Source organism: Martes martes (assembly GCF_963455335.1).
Source record: "Martes martes genome assembly, chromosome: 13".
In the NCBI taxonomy this organism is placed as follows: Eukaryota; Metazoa; Chordata; class Mammalia; order Carnivora; family Mustelidae; genus Martes; species Martes martes.
The window spans coordinates 85,102,814-85,128,087 of NC_137901.1; the positions used below are offsets into that span (position 1 = coordinate 85,102,814).

Below are 25,274 nucleotides of genomic sequence, written 5' to 3' on the forward strand. Positions count from 1 at the left end.
GGGGCCCCTGGGTGGCTTAGTGGGTTAACCTCTGCCTTTGGCATGGGTCATTGATCCCAGGGTCCTGGGATTGAACCCCTCATCGGGCTCTCTGCTCAGCGGGGAGCCTGCTTCCCCCTCTCTCTCTTTCTGCCTGCCTCTCTGCCTGCTTGTGATTTCTGTCAAATAAATAAATAAAATATTAAAAAAAATACTTAAAGGGGATTCTCATGTTTTTGTTCTAGAACTTACTATATGGAGAAAAAGAATTAAGCAATTTATTGGACAGATTTAAAGAAAAATAATACAGTTTTAAGCGACAAGAAAATTTTTAATTGTATCTAGCTAGAAATACAAGCATATATTACACATAACTTTTATTACACAAATATCATTAGTACATGGAACTACATCAACCAATTAATTACACTGTTGTAAACGTTTCTGAACAAACTAAAATTACTTAATGACTTCACGGTAAGTAACAATACTATCCTAAATGTAGAAAGAGGACACAATTCACAACCCCGCCCCCTTTTGGCACCTCATCAATTCACAAGACTGTCAAGTTCACATCAGGTGTTCTCCTTGTTCTTCAATTGACATCGACTGCATACATTTATTTAGTAAATCTTCTTCCTTTTTTTCTTCATTCATGTATGATTCAGAATCATTTGTAGAAACTGTAAGAAAAATAAGTTTATAATGTCTGTTTTGGAAATACAGGTGTATTTCATCCTGAAAATGGGAGATTTGTATACAAGAACAACCTTCAAAATGACCTACCTTAGTAATAACCCTTTCACAAAAACAAATGGCCTGCAGTTTTCAAAACCTAACCACGTCCTCCCCCCAGATCCCTTACTTTCCCAGTAAGTACTGTATTCAGCCAAGTTATTGTATAGCACATTTTCTGTCACTAAGTCCTATTTTGTCTTCACTTGTCAAAATCTTTTGGTTACAGGAAAGTCCTAGCTTCAGCATTCTCCTCTCCATAAGCATTAAGTTCCTACTCCTCTCTCTCTGAGGGATCACAGGGACTTTCCCCCTACCCGGGGTTCCTCTAGCTATTATTTTGGGATCTAGACTTAACTTTTCCCCTGCCATAACTCTCATTTCTTGGACTGTCACACAGCATTGGGATAGGGGTTCCGAAGGCCTAACTTCCCTACTTCCTGTTTTCTTCCCTACTCACTGTAGGAACAACTACAACATTGTTTAACTTCCACTTAATCCTTCCCACTTTATCATTTCTGAGGAATCCTTCTGAACATTCTTTCTTCCCCTTTGGCCCTTTTCATTTTGTAGTCTTCTGAACTTGTAGGATCCTTGGGCACCTGGGTGGCTCAGTAGGTTAAGCCTCTGCCTTTGGCTCAGGTCATGAACTCAGGGTCCTGGGATCGAGCCCCGCATCGGGCTCTGCTCAGCAGGGAGCCTGCTTCCCCCTCTCTATGCCTACCTGCCTCTTTGCCTACTTGTGATCTCTGTCAAATAAATAAATAAATATTTTTTTAAAATGCTGATGAACTTGTAGGATCCTTTATGTTGATACTTACCAACTCTGGACTTATCTGAGTTGCTCTGCAAAATGTTGATACCACTTGGTTGGCTTGCTTCCACTGGTGTGTTGAATATTAAATAAAATTTATATAGGTGATACAGCCCTCATAAACTATGATGCCATACAAAATACTTTGTCCCATCCAAAAATGGCACTATCTCATAAAAGTGCTATGGCTTGAAAAAGTCATGTTTATGGCTCTGGGTCCTAACAAATTCATTCTGTTAAAGTCTCTGACCTTGATATTGTAAATACTTTTGTTTAGAAGTACCTTGACTCTTACTCCCCTGAGGTGAGTATGTTCTTTTAAATGAAAGCAGAAGCTGTATTTCATACTCACTAGGAGAATTACAAGCAAATCACATTCTAAATTTTAATGTCTTCTGTCATAGAAATGAAATTAATGGGTTTAATATTTTTTAAGCGTAAGATCTTTCAAAATGCACATTTTTAAAATTCCACATTTACCTGATTGCATGAACAGTTTGCCTGGTTTTCTAAAAATCTTCAGTGACTTACATCTTGTTTTAGATGCATATCCAGTTTTTAAACTATAAGAAAGAGAAGCATCTTAATTGGAATCAGCAAAATCAACAGCTGTCTAATGCATGTGGAGGACCATACAAATTCTTTTTATTAAGCTGCCAGCATCACCAAAAAGATTCTTTCAGTGTCCTATGAGTAATTAACCCTGAAACACAAAGCTAACTATTTTAGTGCAGGATGAATAATCAGTCTTCTTATTCTCTTTTTTTCTTATTTCCTTTTTTTTTTTTTGTTTATAGTTTTCTCCTGTGCAGAAGCAACCATATGCTCCTTCTGGAAGTGTTTGTACTATTTTGAATTTAAGTGGGAATTACTGAAAAGGCCAGTCTTGCCTGTCTCTAGCTGATCAAGAAATTTTTACAGTTCCACAAAATGTGTTCTAAAAAGAGTGGCATATCCCAGTCAGATCAGTAAAGAGACTATAAGATCCTTTTGTGCTTTTCATCCAACCTCTTCCGAATTTAGCCAAATGAACCTATTAGGAAACAAGCTTTAATCTCATGTAGCTACCGTTCCAATAAAATTGGGGTGTATTTTCCTCTTTTTAAACAACAAGAAACAGACCCTTCTTTGTTTCTCACTGGTCGCCAAAGGGAATGCTGTAGGATCATTTCCGGTGCGGGTGCAGCGGCCATGTCAGGAGGTCCCGAGTCCACTCTCTCCAGCTGGTGTCGCCATGTGGTGCAGGGGTAATGCTGCTTCTGCGAGTAACGAGAACCGAGGCGGCTCCTGTGATGAGCGAGGATACCTGTCATACAGATCACCTCTGTTAGAAGACCCTCTGGTTTCTTGTGAGAACTAGTGAGAAACAAACAAGGTGCACCTGCCTGGCTTTTGTGAGCTGTGCTGGATCACGTGTATGTACTGCCTCTTCATTAACGTCCGCAGATAGTTGGCATTATAGATCTTAGCGATGCTACACAGATAACGCTTCTGGCCTGTGGTGAGGTCTGGATGCTAAAAGACAAGATTTATAGGCACTGCAGAAGAAGAGGTTGGCAAAAATTCCTCATCTGAAAAGACGAATGCTCAGGAGAGCTGCACCACACGTACATTTTGCTTATTCAAATTCAACTATGCTAATCTGGCCGAAAAGAGAAAGAAATGGCTATTTAAACAGCACAAGTGAGTCTGCCTGTCATTTCCACTCAAGTGATTCAGATGTGTCTGAGGGGTGAGAACCACTTCCCTAGAAGAAGAGTAGGGATATGCTGTTCTGTCCATGAGTCTTAGTTTCTGTGTGCCTCGGTGAGTGTAGGCATCTTGTCCTCCAAATACAATTTTTGAGGTATCCTGTGGTATCTAAAAGGGCCTCAACTACTCTGCTTAGTCTTAACTAAAGAAACAGTCTTTGCTAGCACCAGAAGAATAACTGTCTGTGTTGAACACACTGGGGGATAGTCTATGGGTCTTTGGTAAAAGTAATTTTAACTAAGATTTTCACTTGCTGATTTTAGAAGGTAACGCTCACTTAAAATGTATATGTATGTGTGTATACACAGGATTTACTGAACTGAATAGGTAAATCCAGAGCAAACTCAAAACGTGGGTCAGAAAATTTGACCAATTTGCACGGCTGTGTTGTAATCTTCATTTGCTTTTGCACTGCTCTCACGAGGATACTTCTGGCAGTTATGACCTTTAATGGGTAATAGAGGTTCAGCCGTCTTAAACTGCTGACAGCCATTTTCTTTATTTGCTTGCTTCTAATTCTGCAGACCTTCAGTGGGATCTGTGAGTCTGGGTTTCCATCTCTGGATGTAACTTTCCTTAAGGGCATTGAGCTTCCTGAGTAAAGGTACATTAGATCTCAAGTATCATAAAGCCCTCAAAGAACTCTCAGGATAAAGAAGCTAGGGGGGCCTGGGTGGCTCAGTGGGTTAAAGCCTCTGCCTTCGGCTCAGGTCATGATCCCGGGGTCCTGGGATCGAGCCCCGCATCGGGCTCTCTGCTCAGCGGGGGACCTGCTTCCTCCTCTCTCTCTGCCGGCCTCTCTGCCTACTTGTGATCTCTCTCTCTGTCAAATAAATAAATAAAATCTTTAAAAAAAAAAGAATCTATAATGATAAAAATCCTTGTATTCATTTCATGAGTTTACTCAGCAGATAGTTATGGACTCCTGGATGTATGCTGAGTGTACCTCATCTTCTGAAGTGCCTTACCCTCTAAGTAGCTCATCTTCAATAATAAGTTCATCTCTGAATACAAAGAATTTGGTACTTCAACAAAATATTGGTATTTAGTTAGCATACCTTTAGAAAGGACGCATCTGTCATTGATTTAGGGATGTGAATTGCTTGAATTTGAGGAGTTTTCCACAACTCTTGCAGCTTGGCTATATGTGTGTTCACTTTGTGTCCATCTTTGATTCTGTCTGTAGGCAAGGACATATGTGAATTTCATGAGCAAACATCAGCTCAATAAACTGATTATTAGTATCTCTATATATTTACACAGGTCTGTGATTATCCTGGAGTAGTAGTATGAGTCATTCTGTTACATTTGAAGACTGTATGATATGGCCATTTGGTTTTAGAGCATACAAAACTCTATAAAGATATTTATGAACATTTACTACATATACATCATTCTATACAGACTACATCATTTTGAGCTCAGCTGAGATGCAAACTGTTGACAGCAGCTTGTTTTTGTTAGCTGACTGTATGTCAGACCACATTAAACAGGAATATACATGCAGAACTTGCACTGTAAAGATTTACAGCAATATTTTATCATTCATTTGACTTGAGCATATAGTATTAAAGTCAAGATAGAATAACACAAATTTTATATCTTTAATGAGACAGTGTTAAAAGGGCTTTGCAGCATTTTACTAAAACTTATTTTTACACAGTTTCAGCTATTTCATTGTTTTTAATACCGATGTGGGTAGATTAAAAGAACAGTCATTTAATAAAAATAAAAGTTGAGGCATATCTCGAAGAACGAAACTAGTTTTCAGTTTCAGATATTGCAACCAGGAACTTAATTTAGGGTATAAACTTCAGTAGCACTTTGGGGATAAACAATATCTGGGAAAATTTAACTAGTAAATAACTCTTTATAACACTCCCCTTCTTCTCACATACTCCCTCCCTCCAGACGGCTTTCTACCACTATGGTTAGTATCACTGTAAATCAGTTTGCATTTTCTTGAGTTTGGTATAAGTGGAAATATACAGTATATATTGTTTGTCTGGCTTCTTTCACTCAACATAATTATACTGAAATCGATCAGTGTGTGATATGTAACAATAGTTCATTCCTTTTTATTGTTGGGTTATATTCCAATATATCACAATTTGATTATCCATCCACCTGTTGATGGACATCTGGATTGTTTCCAGTTTTACGCTAGTACAAATAAAGCTGGCAGAACAGATTTTTAAGTTAAAAGCTTGTATTTAGGAAGTCAAATTAAATAGCCACAGTTTTGTTTCGGTACTGACAACAAAGGTCACTACAGTTTTACATATTAAACTTTATTTATTTCTTCCAGATTTTGACAAATTGGGAGAGTTAATTCAGATAAGTAAGGCTTATATGTGCTTTACTGAAGACTAAATAGTTTGCCAACAAATGGAAAATCATCTGGAAATTATGTTATTACGACCTTTAAGATATAATTTGGAGTCTATAATAATAAAAGTTAAATTTTTTTAAAAATCCTTTTTCAAGTCATAAATGTGGACTAATTATCTAAGAATATATCTTTGTGTCCCTGCTAATCAATATTTCTGAGATGTGTTATTATAGCCTGGACTGAAATCCAACTTCTCAAAACCTTGATAGCATTTCTTTACAGAACATGAAACATTTAAAAGTATTAAGGGCTCCTGGGTGGTTCAATCAGGTAAGCAGCTGACTCTTGATTTAGGATCAGGTCATGATCTCAGGGTCTTGAGAGTGAGCCCCACATCCCAGCAGCAGCAGGGGGCCCCCTTGAGATTCTCTTTCCCTCTGCCCCTCCCCCTCTCAAATAAATAAATCTTTAAAAAAATAATAGTTAAAGAGATCCACCCAACTGAAAAATGGGCAAAGGACTTGAATAGACTTTGGATGTCTCCAAGGGAGAAAGTACAAATGGCCAATAAGCACATGAAAAGATGCTCACTATCGCCACTCATTAGGGAAATATAAATAAAACAACGATGAAGTCCCACTTCATACTCATAAGGATAACTAACATTTTAAAAAAATGAAAACAAGTGTAAGCTAGCATGTGGAGAAACTCAGACCGTGTGCATTGCTGGTAAGGATGTAAAATGGTGCAGCTACTGTGGAAACAGTGTGGTGGTTCCTCAAAAAATTAAACAATGATCACCATATGGTCCAACAATTCCATTTAAAAACCACAGTATTTATATGTATATATGCATTTTTAGGTATGTATATACACATAGATATGTGTCTGTGTGTTTTTTTCAGGCTCTGTAAGGACTATGCATTTTCCAAGGAAGAGAATGAATCCAGGTTTATAGATCATTGAATTGAAATTGCTCCCCCCTTGGGGCGCCTGGGTGGCTCAGTGGGTTAAGCCTCTGCCTTCAGCTAAGGTCATGATCTCAGGGTCCTGGGATCGAGCCCCACATCGGGCTTTCCGCTCAGCAGGGAGCCTGCTTCCTCCTCTCTCTCTGACTGCCTCTCTGCCTACTTGTGATCTGTCTGTCAAATAAATAAATAAAATCTTAAAAAAGAAAGAAAAGAAATTGCTCCCCTCTCAAAAGAAAAAAAATTAGTGATATGCCTTTGGGGGTTTGTCTTACTCTTAATTCCATCAGCTTTATCCTTTATTTCAAGTGAGAGGAAAATAGCAGCATTGAGAAATATTTTATGTTCGGGGCACCTGGGTGGCTCAGTGGGTTAAAGCCTCTGCTTTCGGCTCAGGTCATGATCCCAGGGTCCTGGGATGGAGCCCCACATCGGGCTCTCTGCTCAGCGGGGAGCCTGCTTCCCTTCCTCTCTCTCTGCCTGCCTCTCTGCCTACTTGTGATCTCTGTCTGTCAAATAAATAAATAAAATCTTAAAAAAAAAAAAAAGAAATATTTTATGTTCTTTGAAGTTGTTCAAGTTAGAATTTTTCCCTTCAACTTATAAACCCCAGGCCATACTCTGTGCTTTTCAAACATCAGTTATAACACAGTTCTTTTCAGATTCATTGCTATTTTGAAGCACTCTTTTTAAAATGCTTGATGTGAAATGTCTTAACAAGAGAGAAAGAACCTGCTGGATTGTTCTTTGAAAATCTTAAAGACTAAGGTCACCAGGATGCTAATAAAGTCTATTTTTAAAACTCCATTATGTTTATAGTTATAGCAAAATTAGCATCTCTGAACCATGTTTTTTGGTAGGTATTATCTGCTTTACATGTTCTACTTACCAATACCTTTGGAATTCTGATAATAAGAATGTCCAGCTGATCTGTTGGAGGGAAAAAAGGATTTAAATAATATGTAATAATTCACAGCTTTATAAGCATTATAGAAAGTATTTCAAATGAAAAAAGACAGTATTGCATATGCTTTTTACTTTTCATGTTTCTATCAGATGGAATATCTTGCAAATTTTCTCCTGTAATCCTGGTTATATCCTAATGGCCCCAGGCTTTTTCAAAGTGGGTTATCTGAGGTTTTTACTCTACTAGAAAGGATTTACCTTAAGCCAGATTTGGTCTTACTTTTAAGGCCTTTTAATCTAATTCCTGCATTGAGCTCAATAAAGAATTTGGGCTTCTGTGTTATCTGTGGTATTTCCTGGCTCTTTTTATTTTCAATAAAGTAACTTGGATATGGAAAAGACTATCTTGTTCTTTACTGTATGTAATCAAGGTATACTGGAATTGATAAATTGGTCTGGAATGTTTCTATTTTTGTACAAGTTCTTTTTTCTTCTTTCAAATTAAGACAAAACACACATCCTTCCTGCTTCCTTCAATTTATTCAGTGACCAAGTGTTCATTGATCTCCTGATATATGAGGATCCAGCACTTAGTCAAACACAATAATGAACAGAAAAGAAAGCCAAGACCCCATCTTTAACAGCCTTCCAGGGGCCCCTGGGTGGCTCAGTTAGTTAAGCGGCTGACTCTTGATCTGGGCTCAGGTCATAATCATGATCTCGGGGTCCTCACTCAGTGGGGAGTCCGCTTAAGGATTCTCTCTCTCCCTCTGCCCCTCCCCCTCCCGCGGCCTCCGCACTCTCTCCCAAATAAATAAGTGTTTTTTTTTTTTTAAAGATTTTATTCACTTATTTGACAGCGAGAGATCACAAGTAGGCAGAGAGGCAGGCAGAGAGAGAGGGGAAAGCAGGCTCCCTGCTGAGCAGAGAGCCTGATGTGGGGCTCGATCCCAGGACCCTGGGATCATGACCTGAGCCGAAGGCAGAGGCTTTAACCCACCGAGCCACCCAGGCGCCCTAAATAAGTGTTTTTAAGAAAGTCTTCGATCCACTAGATATATATAAAGTGGTCATGGGTGCAGCAGGAGCCATGGCTGTGGGCTTTTGGAGAAACACCCTGCAGCTTTCACTCTTAGGGAATAACTGATGGAAGCCATGAGGTCCTGAAGACTAGTTGCATCAGCATCCAGGAAATAATAGTAAAAAAACCTGCTCAAAATAAAATGGATTTATGAAGAAAAACTTCAGGGGGAAGAAAATGTCAAATCAAGGTGCTTCTAATATTCATTATTATCTGTCACATGGGCATTATGAATTCCCTGGACCTAAAGGTGGCTAATGTCGCACACACGGAACTGATTTATTGACTTGGAAACCCTGGGTTGAACCTGTTTCTGCTGGGCCCTCAACCCCCTCTTTTTTATAGAGATCCTGTGGGAGACTGCATATTTTCCAGCAGGTTTCGCAGCGCCCCCTCGAGGCAGAAAAATGCACCCAAGCAATTGTCGCAGTCACCGCGTTTAGTCATCGCACCACCACTCAATCCTCTCACAAGCCCTTCCCCTAAACAGTGAGTCGTCTTCCATCTGTCCTACCCTGGGCACAACAAAGGTTGTCCCCTCCTCTCGCTTCAGTCCACCGGGGACGAGTCCTTTGGAGCAGCCAGCTCCCACCCCCTCCTCCACAGGGGATCACGACCCGGAGCTGGTCATCGTCCTCCCTAACCCTTCAGGGCCCCTCAGCCTCACCCGCCGCCGCCACCCTCGGTCCCGGCCACTGCGGGAGGCTCTGCGGAAGAGCTGCATTCTGTCCAGTCGGACACCGGACCCTGACCCGGCATCTCCTCGCCGGTGCCCGGACCTCGAGCGGTGTGCGGAAGCAGCTTTCCCCTCTCCCCTCCCCCGTCAGCACGCGTGCGTCAGGCCGGGCGATATTGGGGGTGAAGAGGCGGACGCCGTATTCTAGCCCCCTCCGATGTGCTCCGGACACTGCCCGAATAGCTTCGGGAGAGCGGGGAGGGCAGATGCACGACGCTGGAATAAGTTGGGGGAGGGGCAGGAGTTCTTTAGTTGATTGCGCGCTTGCACGGTTTGTGGAAGGGATTAGTGCATGCCCTCTAAAACAGGAGGTGCCTTCCAGACCCTCAGTATTCCAGACCCTCTACAAATTTGCAAATCTTGAGTGTCACCATAAAGGTCAAAGACCAGGACGCAAATCAAAGACCGAAGTCCCCAGCGCAGGGATGCAGAATGTTAGCCGTTATCCGTTATCACCAAGGCAACCAGGCGTCTCCAGCATCCCAACCGCCAATTTCCGCCAGCTACTTCTGCGCACGCGCACACCGCCCTCCCTGCTCACCTCCCCGCTCGCCCTCCACCCCCGCGCTGAAGTTTCCTGAGAAGGCGTTTCACACGAGATTTGACCTGCGGGACGCTCCGTAGTCGGGGATGTGCTAGAACAGAAGGCACAAAAGGACTTTGGATAGCGATTGGTTCGCACGTGGGGTTCCCGGAACTCAGTGAGCGTCGCGCGAAGGCTGAAGGGAGCGGGGCGGTCAGCTTCTGTTGTGCGGCGGGCGGCACCGGCTACCGGGACCGCCGACATGCCTCGGTATGCGCAGCTGGTCATGGGCCCGGCCGGCAGCGGGAAGGTGAGGATTTGGTCGGAGAAGAGAAAAGTCGGAGCTCGTGGGAGGCAGGGAGGGGATCCTGGGATCAAGGAGGGAGGTTCTGGTCCAGACCGAGGGACCGATGCATGCTCTGGGGATCCTTGGGCTTTTGGCTTCTGCAGTCTGGGCTTCACGGCTCGTCGTTGTGGTATTGAAAGTGGAGTAACTAACGGTGGTGCTAAAGTTTATATTCTACTTTATGCCCCAGATACTGCTTTTAAACTCCTAATTCATTTCCAGAACAACGCTGTGAGGGAACTCCTGTTATTCTCATTTTTACGGATGGGAATTTTACAGAAAATGAGACACAGAAAGGTTAAGTTATTTGCCCAGATCCCAGAGCTACTAAGTGACGGCTGGAATTTGCATCCAGTTTTGTGTAATTCCAGAATCCGCCCCTGTCCCCCTCATAGAAAGTTCAAGTGAGGTCTTATTAAATCACTTTCTCAGAGCCTGATACATGGACTTCTGATATATAGAGGAGATTTTAGGAGGTACATGGACCTAACATTAGTGAACTTTGAATCGTATCTTGAGAAACTTACTGCCTTTTCAATCGTCTTTCAGTTTGCATTGAAGTGAAATTGTCAGTTTGATGCTTGTATACCTTTAATACTTCTTTAATCAACAAGTCTCTTCAGAGATAAGATTTTAGAGCTTTTGACATTTTTATTTAGCTAGAACAGGAAGAGCTTTAAGGGTATTTAATTTTATGGTTACCTTCATGTTATGATAAGTATAACTGGTTTTCTATTTACAATAGAGGTGTAATTTTTTTTCTTGTGAACAAGTAGGAGTGGAATAATATGATAGACATTCAAATATAGAAATGGGTGAAGGTATTAGTCAAATAATAGGAGCGTGAGAAGCACTAGAGTCTGTGGAGGTGTTGTTTGGCTTCAGTCTTGAACACATTGTTCTAAGGCTTGACCTATTCTGAATGTAGGAGATCCACATGTGACTGTAATGTAGCCTTTGCCTACCCAAAGTCTATAGTCTACTTGGGAAGATTGATAGATGCCTTGCCAATTAAAACATAGTGTGAGGGGCGCCTGGGTGGCTCAGTGGGTTAAAGCCTCTGCCTTCGGCTCAGGTCATGATCCCAGGGTCCTGGGATGGAGCCCTACGTCGGGCTCTCTGCTCAGCGGGCAGCCTGCTTCCCTTCTTCTCTCTCTGCCTGCCTCTCTGCCTACTTGTGATCTCTGTCAAATAAATAAAATCTTTTAAAAAATAAATAAAACGTAGTGTGATTGCATGGAGAGGGCCTCCCTTCGGCAGAGAGAATAGTATGTCAAAAAGTCACTGAGCATGATAGAAGTTATTTTCTATATTCCGGATGAATTTTCAGACTGATTGTGTTAGACAAGTACTTTCCTACAGATTTTTGATGCCTACTCTTAGAAGTACCACTGACATGTTCTCTGTGCTAGTCACTGTTCTGGACCCTAGGGATCGTATAGTGAACAAAACACACACACGCACATGCACACAAATCTCTGCTCTTGTAGAGTTTATATCCAAACATATTAAGTGAATTAGAAATAATTATCAAGCATTTATTATGTACCAGGTACCATGCTATAAAACTTAAAAAACTGAGTAAAAGGGGCGCCTGGGTGGCTCAGTGGGTTAAGCCGCTGCCTTCGGCTCGGGTCATGATCTCAGGGTCCTGGGATCGAGTCCCATATCGGGCTCTCTGCTCAGCAGGGAGCCTGCTTCCCTCTCTCTCTCTCTTTGCCTGCCTATCTGCCTACTTGTGATCTCTCTCTGTCAAATAAATAAATAAATAAATAAATCTTTAAAAAAAAAAAAAAAAAAACTGAGTAAAAGACAGCCCTGCCTTTAAATAGAAAGTGGGAAAGACAGACAAGTAGCCTAGAAATTTTAACATAGTATGTTAAGGACTAAATGAGGGATAAGGAATTTTCTAAGCCAAAAGTTGCAAACTGATAGCCCACCGCTAGACTATTTATTGGCCTGGCCTCAGTGTGCTCTCATTTGGAAATACTCTTCCCCTTGCTTGGCAAGCATGTTCACATCTCTTGGCTTAAACATACCCCCCACTCTTCGCCCCCCGCTGAAACATCCCTGACTAGCCTACTTAAAGCTTTGTTTGGACTGTAATCATCTTGGTGGAGACATGGTGTGTTAGGTGCTACATGGTATGATCAGAAGTCTTCCCTTTAAATTCCACGTGTTGCATGTTAGAGCAGCAAAGAACCTTAGTGGTCGTGAAGACCATCCCAGTTAGAGACAAGAAAAGTGCGGAGGTGGGGGGGGGGAGGGAGGGGTGCAGCGCCTGGCTGGTTCATTTGGTGGATCCTACGACTGATCCTTGATCTTGGGGTTAAGTGTGAGCCCCACGTTGGGTGTAGAGATTACTTAAAAATAAAATCTTTTTTTAAAAAAAGAAGAGAAAACTGAGGGGCAAAGTAGAGAAGCACTTTGGTTAAAGTTACCCGTGAGTCCCAGCCATGTCTGGATCTGCAGCCCAGTTAGGTGTTCCGCCTTCCAGCCTGGTACCTTTCCTGTTTTCGGTCAGCTTCTTGGTCAGTGAAGACATAGTTTTGGCCTCTGTGGACACTGACCAAGGGATATAGGGTGTCCCATTGGGGGTGCAGGGGGTAGCACTACACTGCCTGTCGCTTTGACCCCCTCATGCCTTGTGACGTTACAGAGCACCTACTGTGCCACCATGGTCCAGCACTGTGAAGCCCTCAATCGTTCTGTGCAAGTTGTGAACCTAGATCCTGCAGCAGAACATTTCAACTACTCCGTGATGGCTGGTGAGTCCTGAACAGAGCCTTCCCGTCCTTCAGGAGAAGTAAGGGGGTGGAGAGGCCGTGAGTGCTGGCTGCTTGGCACAGAAGCTGAAAACTTAATTATTATAGTCTGCTGCCCTATTCCATGGTGAACAATATGAGGCTGAATGTCATTTGGTGACATCCACTCATGATGACATATGTGACAGTATCCTTTCTTGGTCTTTAGTTTAGGAATGAAGTGAGTAGACTCCTCCCTCCTCCCTCATCACACTTCCCTTCTGTCCCTTTCCATGCTTAGTCCTGCTGTGGTGAATCAGGTTTACTGCAGATCGTAGTATAAGTGAGCAGCTTAACTGTTTTGTTTTTTAAAATTCTTTTAGGTGCACCTCCTGCTCTCTCTCTCAAAAAAAAAGAGAGAATTTTATTTACTTAATTTTTTTAGAGGGGCAGAGGGAGAGAGAGAATCTTGGGCAGGGTCCACACCCAGTGCAGAGCCCATCTCAGGGCTTGATCTCACAATAGTGAGATCAGGTGCTGAACCAAAAATCAAGAGTTGGACACAGTTGACTGAGCCACCCAGGCGCCCCTCAAATAAAATTCTTTTAATTTATTCATTCAGATGTCTTTTGAACACCTATTTTTGCCAGACACCAGGGTTCTAGCAGAGAACAAGGCAGACATTATCCTAGCTTTCGTGGACTTTTTAGCAGGGAGATGAGCAAAGGGATAAACATTACAGATTTTGATAAGGACTGCAAATTGGCCGATGAGAAGGAGTAACTGGGGAAGTTGCTTTAGGAAGGATAGTTGAGAAGAAATCTCAAGAGGAGAGATTTGGGCCCAGACCCAAACATAATAATGTCCTCACCAAGCTGGGGAGAGGCCTTCCAAGATGAGGGAACATCAGGTCAATAAATAGCCTAGAGATAGGAAGGGGTTTGGAATGTTTCAGAAAAAGCAAAGATGTCAGTAAGCTGGAGCATCAGGAATGAAGCAAAGAAGCAGGTAGGTGCTAGTAGGACAGGAGAAGTTTGGGTTCTGTCCTATTTTCTTAGTCTGTTTGAACTGCCTTAACAAAATACCACAGATGGGACAGCTTATAAACAACAGAAATGTATTTCTCATGGTTCTGGAGGTTGGATGCCCAAGACCAGGCACCAACATAGTCAGGTTCTGGTGAAGGTCCTCTTCTAGGTGGCAGACTGCCAACTCCCCACTGTGTCATCACATGATGGAAGAGGGCAAGGGATCTCTCTGGGGCCTCTTTTATTAGAGCACTAATCCCATTCATGAGGCACCATCCTCATGACCCAGTTGCCTCCCAAAAGCCCCACCTCCTATTAGTATCACCTTGGGCATTAGGTTCTCAACATCGAAATTTTGGGGGAACACAGACATTCAATCTGTAGCATCTGTCAACATGAGAATGCCATTGGAGGGTTGAAACCAGGGAGAGGATTGACCTCTGATATACATTTTTAAAGATAGCCGGCTCTCAGGGTACCTGAGTGGCTCAGTTGGTTAGGTATCTGCCTTTGTTCAGGTCATGATCCCAGGGTCCTGGGATCAAGTCCCAGATCGGTCTCCTTGCCCAGCGGGGAGCCTGCTTCTCCCCCTCCCTCTGCCTGCCACTCTCCCTACTTGTGGTATCTCCCTCTGTCAAATAAGTAAATAAAATCTTAAAAAAAGAAAAAAAGAACTACTTAAAAAAAAATAACGGTAACTGGCTCTCCAATGAAAAATGGACTCTAGGGCGTCAAGAGTAGAAGCAGGGACGAGCAGGCTGGCTATTGCACACGTCCGAGAGGCTTGGATTAGTGTGGTCTTGGTGGAGATAGAAGCAGAGGGATTCAGTATCTACTTTGCAAGTAGAATTAGCGGCATTTTGTGGGAGAGTGAAGAAGGGTATAAGAAAGGGAGGAAACATCAAGGGTGGCTCTTACTAGACTGTGACTGTCATACTAGATATCTGACTTGAATTGCTGAAGAGAGCGTGTGATAGCATTTATCGGGAAGGAAGATAAGTCTGTTTAGGTTTGGGACCATTCTTTTTTTTTTTTTTTTAAGATTTTATTCATTTATTTGACAGACAGAGATCACAGTAGGCAGAGAGGCAGGCAGAGAGAGAAAGGGAGAAGCAGGCTCCGCGCTGAGCAGAGAGCCCGATATGGGGCCCGATCCCAGGACTCTGGGATAATGACCAGAGCCGAAGGCAGAGGCTTTAACCCACTGAGCCACCCAGGCGCCCCTGGGACCAGTCTTTTTGCACTTACTAAGCTTGAGACCTCTGATAGATATCTAAGAGGTGATGTCAAGGAACCAATTGGATACAATAGTCTGGGACAGGGTCTGGCTTGGAGGTATAAATTTGCAAGTCAGCAGCATATAGACAGAACATAATGCTCGAGGACTGGGTAAGTTCATTTTGGGAGGAAGTATGCTGAGAGAAGAGAACCCAAAACCAAGCCTTGAAGTTGCCTAATCATCAGAGGTCTGGAGTGGGTGGTGGAGTCAGTAAGGTCGGAGGAAAGCCAGGAAAATGTAGCATTGCAGAAGCATTGCAGGAGGAGAGACTGAAGAAATGGCTTGTGTGCTTGGTTATGTCAGGCATGGCTGTGAAGTTGTGGAAGATGAGGACGGAGAAGTGGCTGTTAGATGTGGGGGCATGGAGATGGAGGCGACTTTGCCTAGCGGTTTCCGTGGAGGGGTTTGAAGAGTGACCTGAAGGTGATGGCAGCATCAGCGGAGGAGATGGGGAAGTTTTGCTGTGAAAGGAGCAGAGAAGTGGAGGGAGAATTGGAGGAGGTAGGAGGTTCAAGGAAGGTTGCCTTTTAACATTGGAGATGCGAACCGGAACGGCCTTGATTTGTGAACAGAAAGATCCAGTAGAAGAAGAGAAACTGAAAATGCCAGACAGTGGGAATAACTTCCAGAGCGAGAAAGGGGAGGGAGATCCCAAATAAGTGGGGAGTTTTGCCTTCACTAGGAGTAGGGTGGTTTTTTTTTTCTTCAAAGTTTTATTTTTAAGTAGTCTCTATACCCAGCACGGGGCTTGAACTCACAGCCCTGAGATCAAGAGTCGCCCGCACCACTGACTGAGCCACCAGGTGCCCCAGGAATGGGATGCTTCTTTTGTAACTAAAGGGAAAGCAGGGTGGAAGATAGTGTGTGATACTGTAGTACTGGTGAGAACACGGGAAACGGGCTTTTGTTGGCTTCTGATTTCTGTTAATGACACGTGTGCCATCAGGACATGAGAGTGGCTGGAGGTGGGTGCACATGAGGTTGGGAGGCAGGGGCTGAATGAAGAGGAGGAGGTATGAAAGAGTCCTCCTCTGTAGGGAAAGGGATTGCTGGGGCGCCTGGGTGGCTCAGTCAGTTTAGCATCCAACTCTTGATTTTGGGTCAGGTCACGATCTCAGGGCCGGGAAATTGAGCCCCATGTTGGGCTCCACACCAAGCATAGAGTCTGCTTAAAATTCTCTCTCTCCCTCCCCCTCTACCCCTCAAAAAAAAAAAAAAAAAAAGCTTTGCTTTTCTTTGGGATTATTTGGTCGCACCCAACAGAAAGCACTGAAGCCAACTTACGTAAAAGGAGGATATTGATTGATTGATCGATTGTTTGTTTATTTATTTTTGAAGATTTTATTTATTTATTTACTAATTGCCAGAGAGAGACACAGCAGGAGAGGGAACACAACCTAGGGGAGAGGGAGAAGCACACTTCCCGCCAAGCAGGAAGCCCAACGTGGGGCTTCATCCCAGGACCCTGGGATCATGACCTGAGCTGAAGGCAGATGCTTATGGACTGAGCTGCACAGGTGCCCCAAGGAGGATTTTTTTTTTTTTAAAGAAAGAATCAGGGTTGGGGAGTCTGGGTGGCCTGGGAGTCATTTAGTATCTGCCTTGGGCTCGGGTCATGATCCCCAGGTCCTGAGATCGAGCCCCACATCAGGCTCCCTGCTCGGCAGGAAGCCTGCTTCTCCCTCTCCCGTTCCCCGCCTCTGCCTTGTGTCCTGCTCCCCCTGCTTATGTTCCCTCTCTCGCTTTTGCTTTCTCCATCAAATAAATAAATAAAATCTTTTTTTAAAATAAGAAGGAATCAGGTGATCTCTCCCAAAACCCAAGAGCAAGGCTTAATGATAGACTAGAACCCAAAATAAAAGCCAACAAACTGGAGCCCTTGGTCGCTCAATCGTTTAGTGTCTGCCTTCTGCTCCGGTCATGATCCCAGGCTCCTGGGATCAAGCCCCATGTCAGGCTCCCTGCTCAGCGGGAAGCCAGCTTCTCCCTCTCCCACTCCTCCCGCTTGTGTTCCCTCTCTTGCTGTGTCTCTCTCTGTCAATAAATAAATAAAATCTTTTTTAAAAAACGAAAATTATAAAAAACAACAACTAACAAACTGAAGCTGGCTTTCTCTCTGTCTCTGTCTTTTTCTCCCTCTTACAGACCAGCCTTCTCAGCTTCCGGGGGCCCAGCAAGGTGCCACGAACCTCAGGTTCACATCACTTTCTGGTCCAGATGTCTTAATGACTGACTTGTGTCCTTGAGTCATCCTTTTAGAAGATCCAATTTCATCGTCCCCACCTGAGTCAGAGGTTTACCCCTCAAATAGGGAGAGGAAGTGCATAAGAAGGTATTAGCCACATAAACATGGCTATGAGTGAGGCAGTTCTCTGTGGACAGAGATTGTAGGTTTGTGCACGAACATTAAAAACCTATGGGAGAATGTTATAAATACAGATTTCCAAAATTAGTTGTAGAAAACAACTATGCATATACCTGAATCTTTAAGCCCCTGCTGTAGGTGATTTAGCTACATTATCTCATAGAGCCTTTATCCTTCAACCCCAGGATATATGATTTGTCCCTCATTTTAGAAAGTGAGGTGTGGAGAGGTTAAGTAGCTTTCCTGAGGTCATGTTAAGAAACAGCAATTGGGGGCGCCTGGGTGGCTCAGTGGATTAAGCCTCTGGCTTCGGCTCAGGTCATGATCTCAGGGTCCTGGGATCGAGTCCCACAGAGCCTGCTTCCTCCTCTCTCTGTCTCTGCCTGCCTTTCTGCCTACTTGTGATCTCCCTCTGTCAAATAAATAAATAAAATCTTAAAAAAAAAAAAAAAAAAAGAAACAGCAATTGGGGGAATGTCTGGGTGGCTCAGTCGGTTAAGTGTCAGCCTTCGGCTCAGGTCATGATCCCAGAGTCCTGGGATTGAGTCCCACATCTGGCTCCTTGCTCAGCAGGGAGTCTGCTTCTCTCTCTGCCTCTTGCTCTTTTGCTCCCCTGCTTGTGCTCTCTCTATGACAAATCTTAAAAAAAAAAAAAAAAACAACAGGGGGTGCCTGGGTGGCTCAGTGGGTTAAGCCTCTGCCTTCAGCTCAGGTCATGATCCCAGCGTCCTAGGATCAAGCCCCATGTGGGGCTTTCTGCTCCGAGGGGAGCCTGCTTCCTCCTCTCTCTCTGCCTGCCTCTCTGCCTACTTGTGATCTCCGTCTGTCAAATAAATAAAAAAATCTTAAAAAAAAAAAAAACAAAAAACCAGCAATTGGTTTTCTTGGTTTGGTTTTGTTTTAATCATTTTAGAATAGGTAGTATATATTGATTGTGGTTTAAAATGCAAAAGGTACAGAAGAGTAAGTATACAGTAAAATGTCTCCCTCGCAGGTCTATGTCCCAGTAATTGGCTCCCCTCCCTGCAGGCAGCCAGTGTTGCCAGTTTCTAGGGTGTCTTTCCATAGAGAGTCTATGGATATAAAATCAGATATATGTATTATTATATGTAGCGGATCTTTATCTTTTTGTTGTTGTTGCTGTTGTTAACACAAGTGATGACATTTTTTAAAAAAGATTTTTATTTATTTGTTTGACAGAGAGATCACAAGTAGGCAGAGAGGCAGGCAGAGAGAGAGGGGGAAGCAGGCTCCCCACTGAGCAGGGAGCCTGATGCGGGGCTGGATCCCAGACCCTATATTATGACTGGAGCCGAAGGCAGAGGCTTTAACCCACTGAGCCATCCAGGCACCCCATCACATCCATATTTAAAGAGCTTCTTGGGGCGCCTGGGTGGCTCAGTGGGTTAAAGTCTCTGCCTTTGGCTCAGGTCACGATCTCAGGGTCCTGGGATCAAGCCCCGTACTCGGCTCTCTGCTCGGCAGGGAGCCTGCTTCCCTTCCTCTCTCTCTCTGCCTGCCTCTGCCTACTTGTGATCTCTCTCTGTCAAATAAATAAATAAATAAAATCTTTTAAAACAAAATAAATAAAGAGCTTCTCCTTTTAATGGTTACATAGGAGTCCATTGTCTGGGTGTACAGTAATTTAATTGGTTCCCACGGTGCTCGCTTCGGCAGCACACATATAATTGGTTCCCACAAACACTACTACAGTGAATAATCATATACAGATATAGTTTTATGCATGTGAGTTTTTACATAATTCTTAACTACCACTAATAAGGGAAACAATTTTTGAATGGATAGTCTTATATTCTGGGCCCTGTCTGTCTTTTGCAGACATCCGGGAACTGATTGAGGTGGATGACGTCATGGAGGATGACTCTCTGCGGTTTGGTCCCAATGGAGGATTGGTATTTTGCATGGAGTACTTTGCCAATAATTTTGACTGGCTAGAGAGCTGTCTTGGCCATGTAGAGGATGACTATATTCTTTTTGACTGTCCAGGTAAGTCAGCAATTTGAATGTGACATGTTCCTTGAAGTTGTGCTAATTCTGTCCCTAGTAAGAGAAAGTGGACTGAGCCTTCGTAATTCTTAACTACACTGCAGTGAGATGCAAAGCTCTTATTTACTGGCTCTCACTCGTTCACTGAGTGTACTGAGTGCTCAGTTTGTATGCTGGGAATACCACAGAGACCCAGGCAGCCATGGTCTTTGCCCTCGTGGAGCTCACGGTCAAGTGGGAGTGCTAGACAGAATGAACAAAATCACCCAGATTATCACTTAATATTAATTTGTGACAGGTGCTCCCCAGAAGTAGGAAGAGCATCACATAGCAACAAGGTTAGGAGGCTTCTGATCACGTGGCCTGTAAGCTGGGCTGCGCGGTGAAGGTGAAGGAGTCTGTGGTCCAGGCAGAGGCACAGCGGGCCAGAAACCTTGACGTAGGAAGGAGTAAATCGGGTTTAGGGCCCCAAGAAGGCCAGTGTGGCCGGAGTGCTGGAAACCCAGGGAAATGTCATGAGGTGAGGCTTGCAGGGGACAGATAATCACACATAAAACTTCTTTTTTTTTTTTTTTTTAAGGTTTTATTTATTTATTTGACAGAGATCACAAGTAGGCAGAGAGGCAGGCAGAGAGAGAGAGGAAGGGAAGCAGGCTCCCTGCTGAGCAGAGACACCCCCCTCCCCATGCAGGGCTTGATCCCAGGACCCTGGGATTATGACCTGAGCCAGAGGCAGAGGCTTTAACCCACTGAGCCACCCAGGCGCCCCCACACACAACTTCTTAAGCCAGCTTGTGAGTTTTAGACTTGAGGCTGACCTAGCTGTGATCATTTGTGGCTCTCACTTTATTTTCCCTCTCTTGGTATTTCATTTTACCTTATTTTTTATTTTTTTTATTTTTAGAGAGAAAGTGTGTGTGTGCACAAGGGTTGGGGGAGGTGGAGGGAGGGAGAGAGAATCTTCAGCAGGCTCCATTGGAGCCCGACATGGGTCTCGATCTCACAACCCTGAGATCATGACCTCAGCCAAAATGAAGAGTCGGGACACTTAACCGACTGAACCACCCGGTGTCCCCGCTTTGTTTTAGAGAGAGAGAGAATATTTTCTCTTGATTTCAGTTGAACCCACAGAAAAGCACATACATCCTAAGCATACAGCTTGATGAATAGTCCCAAAAAACACAACACCTTTGTAGCACTCGCTTTTGGTTCCCTTTTTAAACCATCTTATAGGAAAATTCTTTTCATGTAGTTTGATGACTACCTATTTCCTGTTTGTATTAGTCTTGTCATGTTCTTCATGTAGGTCAGATTGAGTTGTATACACACCTGCCCGTGATGAAACAGCTGGTCCAACAGCTGGAACAGTGGGAGTTCCGAGTCTGTGGAGTTTTTCTCGTTGATTCTCAGTTCATGGTGGAGTCATTCAAGGTTTGAAGATCCGTCTTATTGATTTTTTTAGTTGTCGGTACAAGGAGATGACGGTCTCCTTTAAGGACTCTGTGATTGCAGCACTCTGAACATTTCAGAAACTATATTCCAGGATAATTTAGTATCCTTTATTATTCAGTTATTATAATGACACATTTTTAACTCAAAAATGATGTTATGATATCATATAGATTTGGGGGAACTACTTACCAAGAAAAATGAGGCAGATGCATATTTTATAAGTATTTTTAATTCTCTGAGAGCCTTTTGTCTAGTTTATGAACTCTACTTCCCATTCGCCCTTAAGGAATATTCAGTGGAAAAGAGGTTAAGATACCATCTAAATTGAGATTTGTGATCACTGTAAAATTTTTTATTTTGGAGTGAAGGGAGAAGCAGAGGGAAAAGGAGAGAAAGAATCGTAAGCCAGCCCCACGCCCAGCACGGAGCCTGATGTGGGGTTCCATCCCACAACCCTGAGATCATGACCTGAGTTGAAATCAAGAGTTGGGCACTTAAACGACTAAACCACCCAGGCATTCCCCCTACCCCGCTACCCTTGCTTAAAAGATTTTATTTTTTAGTAATCTCTATATCTAACACAGGGCTCGAACTTACAACCCAGAGATCAGGAATCATTTGCTCTGCCAACCAAGCCAGTCTGGTGCCCCATGATTACTGTAAATTAAATCTACCTCTTCGCTCCTTATTCAGCAATTACCTTTGGAAGCCAGGGGTCAACCATCTGATTAGTAGACTGTCTTTTCTTTAGGATGAGCATTTCTTTTACTTAGGCCAGTTTTGTTTCTGTGAGGAACAAAAGCCTCTCTTTTATGTGGAGACCAGCGAATTTTCTTCGCACCAGTTCCTCTTCCCTTTTCTGTTTCCTCCTTCAGTTTATTTCTGGCATTTTGGCAGCGCTGAGTGCTATGATCTCTCTAGAAATTCCACAAGTTAACATCATGACAAAAATGGATCTGCTGAGCAAGAAAGCTAAAAAGGAAATTGAAAAGTGAGTTCACGTCTTCCATTGTCATCAAATCTTAATTGCAGAGATGTGATTATCTATTATCTATTAGTCTACAAATCTAGTTTCCTGATTTATTCTTCCTTTTATTCATCAGTCTTCTTTCTCACTTTCGAAGGTTTCTAGACCCAGACATGTATTCTTTATTAGATGATTCCGCAAGTGGCTTACGGAGCAAAAAATTCAAAAAATTGACCAAAGCTATATGTGGACTGGTAAGTTTTTCAAGTTTTTTTAAATGGCCTGGTCAGCTGTTTACCCATAGCCAGCCAGTGGCCACCATTATGGAAAGCACAGTCCAATCCTATTTCCTTGCAGAGGGGAGGCAGGTGGGGGCAGGGGCCAGTCAGTAGTTTAATTTAGAAGCAGTTATTATTGGTAGCTGATAAGTTAACTGACATGTCTATTATTCCAGACCATTTGGGGAGTTCAGAACTGTCTGTGCCCTTTTGAAACTTCTGATGGTTGTTGAATTCAGATAAATATCTATGAAAGAGTAAGTGTCTAGTTAAGTAATAAGTTAATGAGTGTACTGGGAGGTTAGAGGTCAGGAAAATCAATGAAGACTTGCTTTTGTTCTCTCTCCCGCCTCCCTCCTCCTTCCACACACAAATGTTTTTAATCAGAAGTATAACTGGTTATAAACTAAAATGTGAGTTGAAAATTGAGTATTTTGTACAGCTTCAGAATGATCCTTTATGAAATTCCCAACGTGCAGATTGATGACTACAGCATGGTTCGATTTTTGCCTTACGATCAGTCGGATGAAGAAAGCATGAACATTGTGTTACAGCATATTGATTTTGCCATTCAGTATGGAGAAGACTTAGAATTCAAAGAACCAAAGGTAATTTTTAATCATTGACTTTTGGTAACCATGTTTACCAGCACTCAGTGGCCTCCTGCATAATCCCAGCAATTCCTCAGATTTTGTCTTAGCAGCAGTAGTAACCTGGGCATGTTGAGGGGGTGTCTGAAATTGACATCTGTCCTCAACAAGCAGTATCAGTTTTACTCTACCTGTTATTGAGGCACTGTCACCCAGTTTCTTTGTCCTCAGGGCTTGGGGGTATGTGCAGAGAGTAGATGAAAGCCAGTTGAACTTGGGCCGCCCTCACATTTGTCAGTGCGAAGCCTGATGGTGATTGTCATACACCACTATCTCAAGCAAATTAGCCGAGAGCAAGTGTAAACTCAAGTAAAAATGCTTCCAATGAGATATAAGTACTTTAATTTACCACGAAGCTGGAAAAATTCTATCAATCATGCCTTTTGCCACTGTAAGAGACACCTGCATTGCAGCTGGGCATTATCTCCTGGGAGAGCATTACCTGAAAAATAGGTCAGCACATACTCAGTTTAACTTAGGGGAAATGAATATTTTCTGTTTTGTGTTTCCTTTGTGTCAGGAACATGAAGATGACTCTTCTTCTATGTTTGATGAATATTTTCAAGGACACCAGAATGAGTGAAAAATTTATGAGTAACTATATATCTGAAGCACCTGTGACTGAATCAGCAAGACATTCTTCTCTTCAAAGGATGCAATACCAGAAAGCTACTTATTTTAATGAAAAAAGTAATACTTGGCTCTTTCTCAGCAGCATGCCTGAATCAAATTCTAGTTATTCTGAAATGGCTGGTGTTTCAAGTGGAATCTTTTAGTATTATTTTAACAGCATCAATTTAGATTTTAAATGTTGAAATTGACATGAATGCACATAGACTTGCATATAATATAAATGAGCATTTGTGATACAGTTAGGACCCAGTCTACCTTTACTTTTACTATTTGATTTTTATTGTTTTTGAAGGTTCTTTGGAGAGCCAGGAATTACTATAACAAAATACACACATCTGTGTCCCAAGGAAAAAAATCTGGAAGGCTATAGTTAAGACCATTGCTTATCTGTAGGTCTGAGTTTTCCTAATTGAAAATGTATAGTTCATGTAATTAAAAAATGAAAAGTAAATGTTTTAAGATATATATATATGTATATAAATAAACGAAATAGAAAGATAGCGCTAACCTTTCACTATACTTCTGTTTTCCAGTCAGAATTTGAAACACTCAGCCTGGGCAAGTATTTCAATGAATAAATTTGCCCTAGTTTCAAAACATAGTTCATGATTTCTTTAAAAATGCAGTTTGTAGTCGCCGAGAATTTAAAGATTTATACTTTCCTGGAATAATAACATGCACACAAAAATGCAAAAGACATTTTTTTCTTTTAAATGTGTGCATTGGTTGAAGTGTTTTGTTTTCAGTGTTTTTAAGTTCAGTAGCATTGGGTGTGAAAGCATGGAAAGTCAACAGATATTTCTCTAGCATGCCTTGGGCCAGGCCCTACTAAAGCAAAGTAGAATCTAACTTACTGAGTTCTGCCAGACCTTATGCTAAGAAACATTTTACATAATCTCTTCCATTTAATAATGGGACCAAGCTTCATTGTCCATTTGGCCCTGGATGGTCCAGCTAATACAAATTAAGCCCTTAAAAAAACCCACAACTGAGGTTAAATTTTTAATCATTCTTGGACTAGATAGCAGGAGTACACCTATAGTATCACTGATCCATTTTAAGTAAAGATGTGCCAAGTGTGAGGAACCATAGCTCTCAGTGGTATCTTGTATTTGGGAGCTTAGGCTAAGGGCAAAAGTTTGGTATTTGCATCATGGTCCGTTGGTGTGAGCTGTTGTCACGGGGGCAGTCAAGAGAACATGAGTGGGCTTCTTGAGAATGTGCTGTCCCGCTTGGGGCCTCTCCCTATGGGCGAGTACTGTGTTGCTCATTCTTAGAAATTTTATTGTTATGGAAGAAACGAAAGGCAACGTCATTTGCCCTCACTGCTCCTTGAGCTATTCTTCCTGGTTCAGGTTTTGGAGAATCCAGTGTGTGCCTCTGGGCAAGAAGTGAAGGGCCAGATTGAATTCCTTCCCCTCTGGACACAGGTTTCAAAGACAAGTATGTCCATTCCGTCCTCAAGGATTTCATTATCTTGGCAGAGAGCCTGACATGATTCTGTGGGAAAATTTACTGGTGGGTGCCAGGCACGGGGGATAAAATGGGAACACTCAGGGCAGACAAGGCCTTACTCTCTTGGAGCTGACAGGAGGGGCCCTTGAGACCATAAACAAGGAAACCTTGATAAGGAGTGTGGGTAGAAATGAAAACAGTAAGGAAATGGATAGTGAGCTCATTGTCAAAGAAGTTTCCTGAA

At 42.8% G+C, this 25,274-nt stretch overlaps 2 protein-coding genes across 2 annotated transcripts; one reads left to right on the forward strand and one right to left on the reverse strand.

Moving 5' to 3' along the window:
- Positions 1-232: 232 nt before the first annotated feature.
- Positions 233-9,894, reverse strand: FAM216A (family with sequence similarity 216 member A). The gene is made up of 7 exons (XM_080821274.1): positions 9,235-9,894; positions 7,470-7,510; positions 4,339-4,460; positions 2,914-3,043; positions 2,651-2,834; positions 2,009-2,091; positions 233-662 (listed from the first exon to the last, which is right to left on the reverse strand). Exons 1-7 carry the CDS (start codon positions 9,324-9,326, stop codon positions 550-552), a joined length of 765 nt encoding a protein of 254 aa, XP_080677400.1. The 5' UTR covers positions 9,327-9,894; the 3' UTR covers positions 233-549.
- GPN3 (GPN-loop GTPase 3) lies at positions 9,873-24,075 on the forward strand. The gene is made up of 8 exons (XM_080821273.1): positions 9,873-10,136; positions 12,832-12,940; positions 19,428-19,595; positions 20,902-21,026; positions 21,923-22,038; positions 22,172-22,268; positions 22,772-22,900; positions 23,463-24,075. The coding sequence occupies exons 1-8, from the start codon at positions 10,089-10,091 to the stop codon at positions 23,523-23,525; spliced, it is 855 nt and encodes a 284-aa protein (XP_080677399.1). The 5' UTR covers positions 9,873-10,088; the 3' UTR covers positions 23,526-24,075.
- The last annotated feature ends 1,199 nt before the right edge of the window (positions 24,076-25,274 follow it).

Coding starts and splice junctions, on each gene's coding strand:
- GPN3 (XM_080821273.1), top strand. CDS start 10,089: ATGCCTCGGTATGCGCAGCTGGTCATGGGCCCGGCCGGCAGCGGGAAG. Junction 10,137..12,831: donor GCCCGGCCGGCAGCGGGAAG/GTGAGGATTTGG, acceptor GTGACGTTACAG/AGCACCTACTGTGCCACCAT. Junction 12,941..19,427: donor CAACTACTCCGTGATGGCTG/GTGAGTCCTGAA, acceptor TGTCTTTTGCAG/ACATCCGGGAACTGATTGAG.
- FAM216A (XM_080821274.1), bottom strand. CDS start 9,326: ATGCCGGGTCAGGGTCCGGTGTCCGACTGGACAGAATGCAGCTCTTCC. Junction 4,461..7,469: donor TCAGAATTCCAAAGGTATTG/GTAAGTAGAACA, acceptor CCTTGCCTACAG/ACAGAATCAAAGATGGACAC. Junction 663..2,008: donor CAAACTGTTCATGCAATCAG/GTAAATGTGGAA, acceptor TTTTTCTTACAG/TTTCTACAAATGATTCTGAA.